The following is an 11,567-nucleotide window of genomic DNA, read 5'->3' as shown; positions in this document are numbered from 1 at the left end:
TACTATAAAAATACCCACTGGGATATAAAGATACATTTATGAAGCAATGTTTGAAATCTATGAGTAGGAATATAGATCTAAAAATATATTTCTTCTATATTTAATAAATAAATCTGCATTTTATTACATATATTATTATGAAAAAATTGCCATTTAAAAAATTAAAAATAGTAGCATAAATCAGAATGAGACCAATTTCAAGGACCTTAAATTTCCATTAGAGTTTAAAATTGGGCCTCTAAATATAGCATATATTTGAAAATATATTATAAATACGATGATATGACATTTATGGCATTAAAAAAACCCCAACAAAGTAAGTAGTGTAGCTCCATCAACTCCTTGAACAAAGTCTGGAATAGCTCATGTATGTGCAAAACGGGTCCTTCATAATTCATGTAATTTATACAAGCTTTTCCTTGAAAAAGACCTCTGAACTTAAGTCAGTTTTCTCTACCCTTCCTTTGTAGTTCTTAGTAAACGGCAGGATGCTAGCAGAAACTCTGATATGCCTGTCCACCATTTATGTTGCTTTCAGTAGACAAAATCAAAATGAAAACCAAGCAGTCCTCTTCACAATGTAAAATAAAAGGCCACTGCTAAATCTTTACAGTATGATTTCTCTGAGGTGATCTAATGTTTCTGTAATGAGCAGTAAGCTGTGACGTTCAGGACTGCAGATGAATTTTGTCATTCTTGCTGCTTCGTTCACAAGGTTGTTCAAAGAAAGTATATTGCAAAACGCATCACTCGGTATCAAAAGACCCGGTAGTCTTCTTAGTGTGCAAGCGTATATTTTCTGGTGGCCGATATGAGAGTGAGCTCATTTTTGTTGTTAGGCTTGGATGTGCGCTGACATTTGGTGGAATGTATTTTATTAGCTGAAGGAAGTATTTTTTAAAGTTTTTTCCAAAAAAAACATAAAAAAAAGGATTCAAACAGTTATTAAAGTAAGCAATGCAAATGGTGAAGGGCATAGCCGTATCCACAATATCAGTGATTTTGCAGTCTGTGATTACGTGCAATTGAATTAATACATCCAGAAAAGTGAACACTTGATGAGGAATCCAGGAAAAGAAGAAGAAAAATACTATTGCCACAATCATCTTAAAAATATCATCATTTCTAGTCTTATTTTTTTGAATTTGATATGCTTTCTTCAGGGTCTTCCAAATCAAGGTGTAGCTTGTTAATATGATCAGAAAAGGAATTAAAAAGCCCAGCAAATTTTTGGATAAACCTAACCCAACCCGGAGTGTTGTGTTATTGTTGTCATACCGAAAGCCGCAGACTGTCATGTTCAAGTTCTCAGCAAAGAATATATTACGGTGAATGATGACAGGCAAACTGGCCACACCGGCAAGAAGCCAGATGGCAATGCAAGTTATTCTGGCAACAAACATGGTACGTCGAATTCGGGACTTCACTGGATGTACTATGGCCAGGTACCGGTCAATACTGAGGCATGTGAGGAGGAACACACTGGCGTACAGGTTGAAACTTATTCCCGCTGATGCTAACTTACATAAACAGTTGCCGAAAGGCCACTGGTACTCCATGGCCGTGTAGGCTGCCCAGAGTGGCAGAGTTATTAAAAAACACAAGTCAGCCAGTGCCAGGTTTAGAAGAAAGATGCTGGCTACTGTTTTTAATTTCATGTAGCAGTAAATGACAATAACGACCAGGCTGTTCCCAAATATGCCTATGATAAAGATGATGCTGTAAACAGTTGGAACCATAATGTAGATGTAACTATGCCTTCCTGAAACAGGACAGTCGACATGGATTCTTTTAATGGTTTCTTCAGTAGAGTAATTTGGAATCATCTTGATCTCTTCAGCTGTAACCTAGTTTCAGGGAGAAAATATGAAGTTCACACCTAGGAGAGGAAAAGAGGAAGAAAGTATTATTCATGACAGGGATTTAATTTTTTAAAAGTTTCAATTAAATATCACGTTTTTGTGTCTAACACAATGTGTCGATGTCTTTGAATTTAAAAATAAGCCATCTTCAAATGTTTCCTCAACCAAATTCTATTTTAATAAAGACTTTGTTTGCAGAATAAAACACAGGTAGGAATGTTAGGAGTTGGCTGAACGTTGTTAGATTCTTTTTAACATAAATGAAATCTACCAAACTTCTTTCAGTTAACAAGGTTCCAATTTAAAATAAGACTAGCTACTGAACATATGTCAGAAATTTAAGAGAGACTCAAACCAGCAGATAACTATAAATTCAGGAGAGTCTTTAGCTTATTTTCTTCCCATAAATAGGTGATATATCTAATGAGCAAAGTTATTCAGATATCTCAGAAACTATATTTAAGCACTCTGAATACTAGTTCATTCTGTAAATACAAAGTGTAATGAATTAAGAAAGTAAGTTAATTCAGAATAGGTACTCATTTTGATCTCTGATATGAATCACTAGTATATTTTTTCTATATGTAAAGCTTAATTCTTTGAGACCACTTTTAGATCACAGAGAAAGATGATGACACTCACGCAATCTAGTGTTCTGTTGTACCATAAATACCTTAAATATTCAGAAGTTACCTAGCTCCCCATCTGGCTTGGAACTATGGTATTTAAGTACTAATGAGGAAAAAAAAAATCTGTGAAAATCCAGATGTGCTGATTTGTTGCACATTAATAACTGTAGACAGAGTTTAAGAAGGGTGCAAGGGGGAATGACAATTCATATTACCTTCTCAGTTATGGGCAAAATTTATGTATCCAAGGGTTGAAGTTGTCGTCTTAGTGCATGAAAAATATTTCTGGAGTGTGTGGCATTGGTGTGAAATCTCTTTTACAAGGCACCTGTTTGGTTTGCCCGGGCTTTCATGTTCTGCAAGAATGACTTCCTTATAGAATCATAGAATCGTTATGGTTGGAAGAGACCTCAAAGATCAATTATTAATGACTTGGGACTTTAGGAAGCAGGTAATAGGCTGTAAGTGACTCTGATACTAAATCTTTTCCAGAGTCTTGAAATAGACAGTCTTCTGTCAAATAGTGGAGATTTAAAAAAAAAATTAAAAAAATAAAAAGTTATTATTGCAAAGTAGTGTTTATTGCTGTCTGCAGGATCCTGACAGCTGTCAGCCAAACCCAACTTATGCTGCCTCAAGCACAGATTAAGTGAAATATATTGGCTTTAAAAAAAAAAAAAAAAAAACCTAGACAAACAAACACACCCAAAAAACCAACACCAAACAAAACCCTTATAAATGTAACTCACTTGTATATAGATAAATACATACACCCTGAGATGCTGGGCAGTACAGATGCATTCAGAAAAAAAAGGTGCCTGTCACTATAGAAATATGGGCTGTTGTTATGGAGGTCGTTGCTCATTATTTGCATTGTTCAGCGCTGACCTTCCTGTTAAGTGCAGAATGCTACTTAAGTGTTTGATGTGCTCTTGTTGGGAGACAAACCTTATTCCAAATGGACTGTCTTTTTAACAGGAGGCGTAGACATGTCTCGGCAAAGCCTACGCAGGAAGTCTGAAGCTGAGCCAGGAATCGAACCCAGAGTGTGGGTTGTAGGCAGCATCTTGTGAGCAAGGTCACCCTTTGGCTCTCTCAATTTATTAGCTTTTAAATGACTCGATATTTCTCTATCTTAGCTCATTTTCTATTATATGACTGCATTAATAAGCTGATTAATGTCCATAAAACTACCAGGGTAAATCAAGATTTAAGTTCTTGATAATTCTATCAAGTTTGGAATATCTAGTTAAATGCAACTAATAAACCCTTTGTCAAGATGTGCAATGTGACACATCCCAGTGTCTCCAATTCATTCTGTGAATTAGTCTTGTTGCCTCAGTTGGTACAGATGCCTCAAAATGACACCAGCTATTTTTGCCATATTTAAGAAGTTAAAAAGTCAAGCAAATACAGCTGACACAAAGAAATGTACACCATTATGATCACATCTGGCACTGTAATACATCCTGAGCAAAACTTCCTGGCTTTCAAAAACTATGCCAAATTCAAATGCATGGTGTTTGGCTCTGTGGAAGGTCATGCTATCCATAGGACAGGGAGAACAACAATAAAAAGATTTCAAGATAAATCCTCTTATCTCATCCCTTGGTTGTGAAAGTGCCCAAGGAGATTTGACAACTGACACATTCTGCATCATCAAGGTCTGGTAATATTTGCCCTGTCCTAGCTACATGCTGGTGCTGCATGGTCTATTCATTATCATCGCCTTTGCTCACTTATACACTCACTGAGATTACAGCCCAGAATTTAGCAGTAAGAAACTGGTGAAGTCTCTACTAAGAAAATCACCACCACAAATTAAGACTTGCAGTAAAATAGATCAGGGCCCAGTTAAGGCTGAGCAAGACCTTTCTCCATGACTGGATGAACTAGTTGGCAGTACTGTATTTGGCAAATGCATCCTGCTCTGTGTGTACTAACTGGCAGATTCAGTGGCTAAGACAAATGTAGCCGATGGTGAATATTCCCCCTTCGATGGGGTTGTTTCTGTGCAGCGGTAGCTGCCAAGGCACCTTTCTCACTGTCACTTCATCCACCCCTTCAGTGCAGTGCGTTTCACTGCTTAACTTCCCATTTCCCTTTTCTACTCACATGGTGCTCTGTACTTTTTTATGCCAGTAGTAGCTTTAGTTGATATAACTAATAACATACGTAGTTTCAAGAAAATGTAATAATGATTATATTATGTTTTCAGAAATGTGTTAAAATAAACAAAAAATAATTGAGTTAGGAAACTTGTGTCTGGTGCTCTAAGGTATTGAATTCCCTGAGCTTATTTTGGAGTGCTTGGGAAGTAAAAAAGGCAGAACACTTCCCACGAAGTATCAGGAATTTGGTCAAAAAATAGTATGATACTTCAATTTACCTCTGTGAGACTGTGTAACCCTTCTGGAATTAAAGGTTTGGTGTAACACTGAAGTCAGTGGAATTGTGCAAAGGATGTGTTAATCGTTTTACTTTATTTAAATTATACTATCAGTTTTAAATTATACTAAGAAATTACAATCAATAAAGAAATCGATCACTGTTTTCAGTAAATGAAAAGGAACCAGAAATAATACATAATGTAGCTGCTCTTGGGTAAATAGACATGGTTTGCTATATGTGTATCTGAAAACAGTTTGAATGTCGCTGTAAGGGAAACTCACGAGAGCCTTACATTTGAAGCACAGTGAAGAAGGTAGTGCTAATCCCAAACTGAAATTTTAAATTTCCTGGAAACTTTACAGTTTCAGAGGTAACCTCAGGTAGACCTGCTGCCTTTAGGACATCTATAACTTTAGAGCACTAGGAAAAGCTTCAACACAGGAGAAGTCATTTGTTTCGGAAGGCACGGGCCCACAGCAGTGCTGCATGGTGAGACAGGGCAGCTGTGGTGATGTGAACTCCTTACAGGCAACGATTTCTTTCTGGTACCACTGTCATCTTTGCTTTTATTCTCCCCTGCCACAGTTCACCTGCTTGTCCCAGGATCATTTTATGCAAAGCAGATACTTCTACATGGGAAGTACTGCAGATTGTTTAAAAACATTACAGAAATAGATGGCTGGTATAGCTTTATGCTGCCAGAATTCACCAGAGCAGGTTAAACCACTGGCCAGTTAAATGCAAGTATTGAAACTGTGCACATTGATAATTCCATTTAAAGCGTCTCAAATGACCTGAGTTAACATAACCATAATTGGATCATTTTAAGGCTGATACACAAGGAGCTTTTTCTAAGAGGAGTGAATTGATGTGACTGTGAATGGTGTGGCAACATCAATCTCAAAGCAAATTACCTGGTGAGCAGCAAACCCCTGTTCTATGTTACTGTCCTGTTTGACCTTTTCTCTTTTTTAATTACAACGATTATAATAAGTCACTGATAATGAAATGCTTCAGACTATTCTGCCAACTACTATTTACCGCTCCATTCATTGCTTCTGTTGGGTGACCATGCATCCTAATTAAACTGCCTGTGGAAACAACAAGGAATACTGAGCCCATGAAGGTAAACAGCACTTTGCCTTCTGAAAGATAAGATAGCACTGACTGTGGCTTTCTGTGAGAACTTCATCAGCTATAAATAGGTAAGCAGATGTCACAAGTCAGATTTTAAACAAAAATGTGTTTTTAATATTTGCTTTGACAAAGACTAAATAAACTGAGGCTGGCCAACCCTGCCACAGTTTAGCCACCTCACCATTAGGTAATGTGAGGGGTTTTTTTCTTCTGATGGTAGGCAGATTATTTGCTTTTCTTACAAATGAGAAGATATTTCCATGTTTAAGAGGATGATGCATTCTATTTTTATATAAAATTATTGCACAGGGAGAAGAGAGGCTGAAAAATGTTTGGAACAATATCTTCAACATATTAGCTACGTTTGTTTCTTTCTGGTGGCATAAGCTTTCTTCCATTATCTTAGAGTGTTTAGTGTGTGTCCCCCCTCTTTCGTAATTTCTTCTATCTTCTTTTTCTAATTGCTAAGAAACTAATGACACTTTCCACATGCTTTCTTTCACAGGCTTTTTTTTTTTTTTTATCTCCAGCAGAACAACCCCCTTTATCCTTACTACCTTAATGAATATAACTTCTACTTCATATGCCTACTTCAGTGTATTTCTGCTTTCCTGGAGTTCTTGAGCAGTACCACTGTGAAGCCATAAATTTACCTTCCTCCTAGCTCTTATGTTTGCCGCTGCTTCCAGCAGTCTGGATTCCCCACTCATGGCTTTCCCAAGATTTTTCAGTCTAGAGTTGGTATGTGAATTGTGGAGAGTGAGAGAAATGCAAACACTTGGGCAAACAAAAGCACGTAATTGAAACTGTTGTGGCCTTGCAGTGTGCACAGCCCTCCTGTCATCACTGCCACTGTCTTCCACAGATGTCAGTGTCTGCCTTCACGGTAAATGACAATAAATGAAAATATTACTGAAATGGAACTGCAATAGGCAGTACGGGACAGGAACACTGTCTGTACATCAGTTCATGAGCACTAAGAACAGAAAGCAAGCTTCAGAAGATCTGTATTAGTAACTGTCAAGTTGGCTGTTGCTCTTGCAATTTTGGATCAAGAGGTAGTCTGACCTGAGAACAAACAGAATTTGCAGGACCTTGTACTGGCCTGTGCATTTTCATTTACTAGCTATTCTCCTGGTCAGTCTTCCATGAAGCAACTGCCAGTCTGTTGAAATTGCTGTTAATTTTGCGGTGTCTGCTTGCTTTTTTTTTTTGAGTAGAGTATTTATCTTTTTAATTCTCTAACCTATATGTGGACTCCTGGTGCCTTCCTCTTGCAGGAGTTGCAGCTGGTCTGCTTCATTTGTGCTAGCTCTATATAGCGGGAAAATAAACTCTGTGATCTTTCTAGGATCTAGTTCTATAACATCAAAACTCTAAATTCCTTAGTACTTACTTTGTGCTAGCAGAGGACCAGTTATTTTGCTACCTTGTAAATGCAAACTGTTGATGTACTGTGGCCTTCTCTGTAAGAACTTCCCTGTATTTATCTCTTTCAGCACACTTCAAACAAGTCTGTCCTTCTGTATGATGCTTCATCATTTATTCTGAAAGGAATGAACATCTCTCTTCTGTTTGTTTTCATAGACTACTCTCATTAATTTTTGCTTCACTTCCCAAGTATCTTTCAACTGTATTCAGTTTCAGTCATAAAACCTATGTGAGAAAAGGACAGATGAAGGGACTTTTTCCTCTGGGAAGAATCAATGCTTGTGGAGTTGGGGGTGTGTGTGATCTTCAATGATGGGGTGGGAGGAAAAAGTAGAGGAAAAGGAAAGTAACACAGTAAGCATAGTGACATTTAAATCGCTTTGAGGTTTAATTCGTATAATATGTATTTCGACCACTAGAGGTCTGTATTTCCTATTTTAAAGTAAGAGAATTGCTGTATTTTATATTCCTGCACCACTTTTCAAAACGTCCCCTTCCTTCAAGATTATTTAAGATGCAAACACAAGGCAAAATACCTATCATTGAACTTCTGCATTTCTGTAAAGTATAATGTACCAGAGTGAACTATTTTATCTACTAGTTTGTATCTAATTTCCTTTATTCTAGTACATTCCGTGCTAATCTTCAGTCCATTTCTTGCACTTGTAAGTCACCGAACAAGAATCTGATGTTTTATTTTTTCAAAGACATATGCAACTTAAACTCTCTACTTAAACACTGAAGTTTTTGAGCCAAATGAAGAAGAATATTTTTAAAGGGAGACTAAAGTACAATGTAACAATGCAGACGGAAAAATAGTGACACCTACTCATTAGACTAAAAGATTATTTTAAAACTAACTAGGCACGTTCTTAATCATACAACTCTTTTTCCGAGTATCAGCCAGGGAGTATTCTTCAAAGTAATTCTAGCTTAACTTGACTCAAACATGTATTTTGCTTTTTGGAGGAAGATATTTTTATTGTTGAAAATGCCACTTCAGAACTACTTTTAATCTATTTTTTTTTTTTGAAGTGATTTAAGGGATTGTTTTGAAATTGAAAGGCAACGTGAGCCTACACATTTTTTGTTATCCAAATGGTGATTTTTACACCACAAGTGCTCTACATATATCATGAATTTTAAACAATTTCACAATTTGAAAGCACCTTTAATGCTTTTTAGCCCCACCCCCCAGCCTCTTTTACTAATACATCTGGGTTTGTCATTAGCCCTTTGGACAATGTCAGTGCATGATGATGTTACTTTGTTTCAAATTATTTATTTACCTAAATAGTTCTCTAATGCTAGTGAGGGCAAAGAGCTTTCAATCCAGATAGAGAGGAAAGTTTGTTACTGTTATGGTGACATTTATTTTATTGAAATTAGTAGATGAGCAAAGTAGAACCAAAAAATTGATATTAACAATATTATCTTGTGCCAGATATGTAGAAATAATCAGTGTCTTGTCCTATATTTATGTCAAATGGGTTATACAGTGTATCTCTATGAACTTAAGGGATGTTTGGGTACAAGCATATGACATTTATATCCTGAAGCTACTAAAACCAGGAGCATTTAGAGAGAATAGAAGTGATATCTAGAGACAGAAAACTAGCAAGCAGTTGGCTAGACTTAAAACGCAGAATAAAGAAAAGTAATTTTTCATTTGCACACTCAAGGACTTTGTGTTAGAAATGGATGTGGCAAAAACTTGCGTAAGTGAAAGACCACCTCCAAAACACTAATTTATGGGGCTGTGGAGTGATGACTAAAATCTTCCAAGTACTTTTCTGGGACATTAAGTGCTTAATAATACTACAGTGTAATATGTGACAAATTTTTCTGCATGCCCTTTTTAACTGCCTACAGTGTAATAATGTCACAGTTATAATTATAGCAGTTGCAGCAGCAGTGAAAGTTTGGACTGTATTTTGCATATAATCTCATAGTACTCAGAGAGTCCAGAAACATTGGAAATGTTTCTTCATGCAATTTAGCTCTTTTGCCAAAGTTCACTCTACCAATTCCCTACTCGTGTATGGATTTTCTTCCAGAAGTTGGGAAATCCTGATGTACATATTTCTGTAAAATTTTACTCGCAGATGTTAGTGCCAAGGAAGAATTGCTCAACTTCACCAGAGTTTCTCAACCTCACTAGAACTTAGTGGTTTAGTGAACACTAGCATAGCGATGATTAAGGGAGTTTTTTGTACAAAAGTTTGTTGACCGATTCATCCACAGAGCACGCATTATAGTTAGCCGAAAGTCGTTCGGTTGAGAGTAAGTTTCAGTATTTCAGTTTATAGGTTTCATTTTTCGGATCTTCTAGGTTTAGGTTTAAAAGTAAATGTTGTTTTCTGGGAGCTTTTCCTCTATACACACATAATTTTGTTTTCTCTGCTGTTAAGGGGAGAAAAACATTCTTGGGTTCAATAAACGTAGAATTGGACTCCAAAACACTGAAGGATTAACTATTCTCAACATGCAGTGTGTTTATCTAATCTCCTGGGGAAGATCAGTGAGGTGGTGGTTTTAGAGATCACTGGTTCTGGCTTGACAGTGTACCTGATACTCCAGATATCTTAGATTTTTTCCACATAATTTTCTGGTCTCTTTCTTTCATGTTTATCCATCAGAGCAATCTCTGTTTGCTTTCTTTGACCAAGGCTGCATGAATGTGTTGGAAAGTCTCTGGTGTTTAAAATGTCTTGGGTATTATAAGAGATATGAATATATCTGCACAGCAGTAACTTAAAACTGAAAAGATAATTAAATAAACGAAGTAAAAAATATTTCTAGTTTAATACTTCTAGTTCAGTACTTCTGAAACTAAATGTTAAGCTTCAGAAAAGATGATGTCTGAAAGGTGAATCTCCATGTGAAATCCTCTTGTCCCAGTCACCTCAGTTGCTCTGTCTTGACAGGAATAAAGATCATCTCTTCCTTATCTAGGTTATTAAACCTATAGCTGAATTAGTTTTTAAACATGAAAAATTAATTGTTATAGCAGGAGGCAGTCACTCTTGTTTATATCACAGGGTAAAGAATTGCCTCTTTTTCTGAAAGAGGCTGAAGACACTTAAGACATATTAAGACTTTGAAATGAGGGCATTAACTATCATCATCAATCCAGCATGGATTTTTGCACCTCTGTTCTAGCCATTAGTTTTACCAAAAAAGAAGACTGGTGCCCTCCTAGGAAATAAAAATGATCAATCATTAGCAGGCTAACCTAAAGTCTGCTTATCAGGGACATGTCATCTCCTCATATTACTAACAATGCCATTTACTGCACATTAGATGCCAGGAAAGAAAAAATAAATCTATTTACGATCAAAGTAGGACTAGAATTTGTAGGGTTTTCAGCATTGACATGAAAAGATTTTTGAAGGGCAACACGATGTAAGGTACTATTTTGTTATGAATATACAGCTTACTGCACATTCGTAACTTCAGATTTGATGCCTGGTTGTGTAGCATCTTTAGGGTATTTGGAAGTACCCGAAAGAGTCAATAGTTAACAAGAATTAAGCCATCAAGTCCCAGAACGAATAAAAGTGAGATTAGTTTGAGCTGTGAAAGGTCACATGCTGCATGGTTACTTTCTCTGAGTGATAGTAAACAAATGGATTAAAACATTTCCTTTATTGCAGCTGGAATTGCCTATATAAAATATAGTGTGCCCCATGTGATTATTTTTAATAAAACGCAGAAATCAAATTCAGGTTTGTTAAGTGCGAGTGAAATCATCTGATGAATTTTGAAGTTTCTATTCTGATAGCTTAGTTCCATGGAATAAGAAGTTTTAAAATATTCTTTTTTTATTTACACAGCAGTGCACATCTACACAAATGTGGCTTCTGGATACCTAACCACACACCTAAAATTTCTATTGGCACCATTATTTCCATATGGAATGAACCATAAGCTTCTACTGTGAACTCCTCCAACCTGAGGAGTAAGGGAATTTACATTAATTCTAGGCTTGATCCAGATCCGTATTTCAGGTTTATATTAAAAAGGCTGTGGAGAGGTAAGAGAGAGGACAAAAAAAAAATTACTGAAATAAAAAGCACTGCTGAAGGCCCTTATCGTGCCCTTTTCTAACAGAACA

The 11,567-nt window shown here is 36.5% G+C and overlaps 1 protein-coding gene across 1 annotated transcript; it reads right to left on the bottom strand.

Moving 5' to 3' along the window:
- Positions 1-476: 476 nt before the first annotated feature.
- On the bottom strand, positions 477-1,873 carry AGTR1 (angiotensin II receptor, type 1). The gene has a single exon (XM_009699614.1). The coding sequence runs from the start codon at positions 1,824-1,826 to the stop codon at positions 747-749; it is 1,080 nt and encodes a 359-aa protein (XP_009697916.1). The 5' UTR covers positions 1,827-1,873; the 3' UTR covers positions 477-746.
- Between the last annotated feature and the right edge of the window lie 9,694 nt (positions 1,874-11,567).

This window comes from Cariama cristata, unplaced genomic scaffold (assembly GCF_000690535.1).
Source record: "Cariama cristata isolate BGI_N322 unplaced genomic scaffold, ASM69053v1 scaffold19914, whole genome shotgun sequence".
Lineage (NCBI taxonomy): Eukaryota > Metazoa > Chordata > Aves > Cariamiformes > Cariamidae > Cariama > Cariama cristata.
This window is presented reverse-complemented; position numbering and strand designations above follow the sequence as displayed.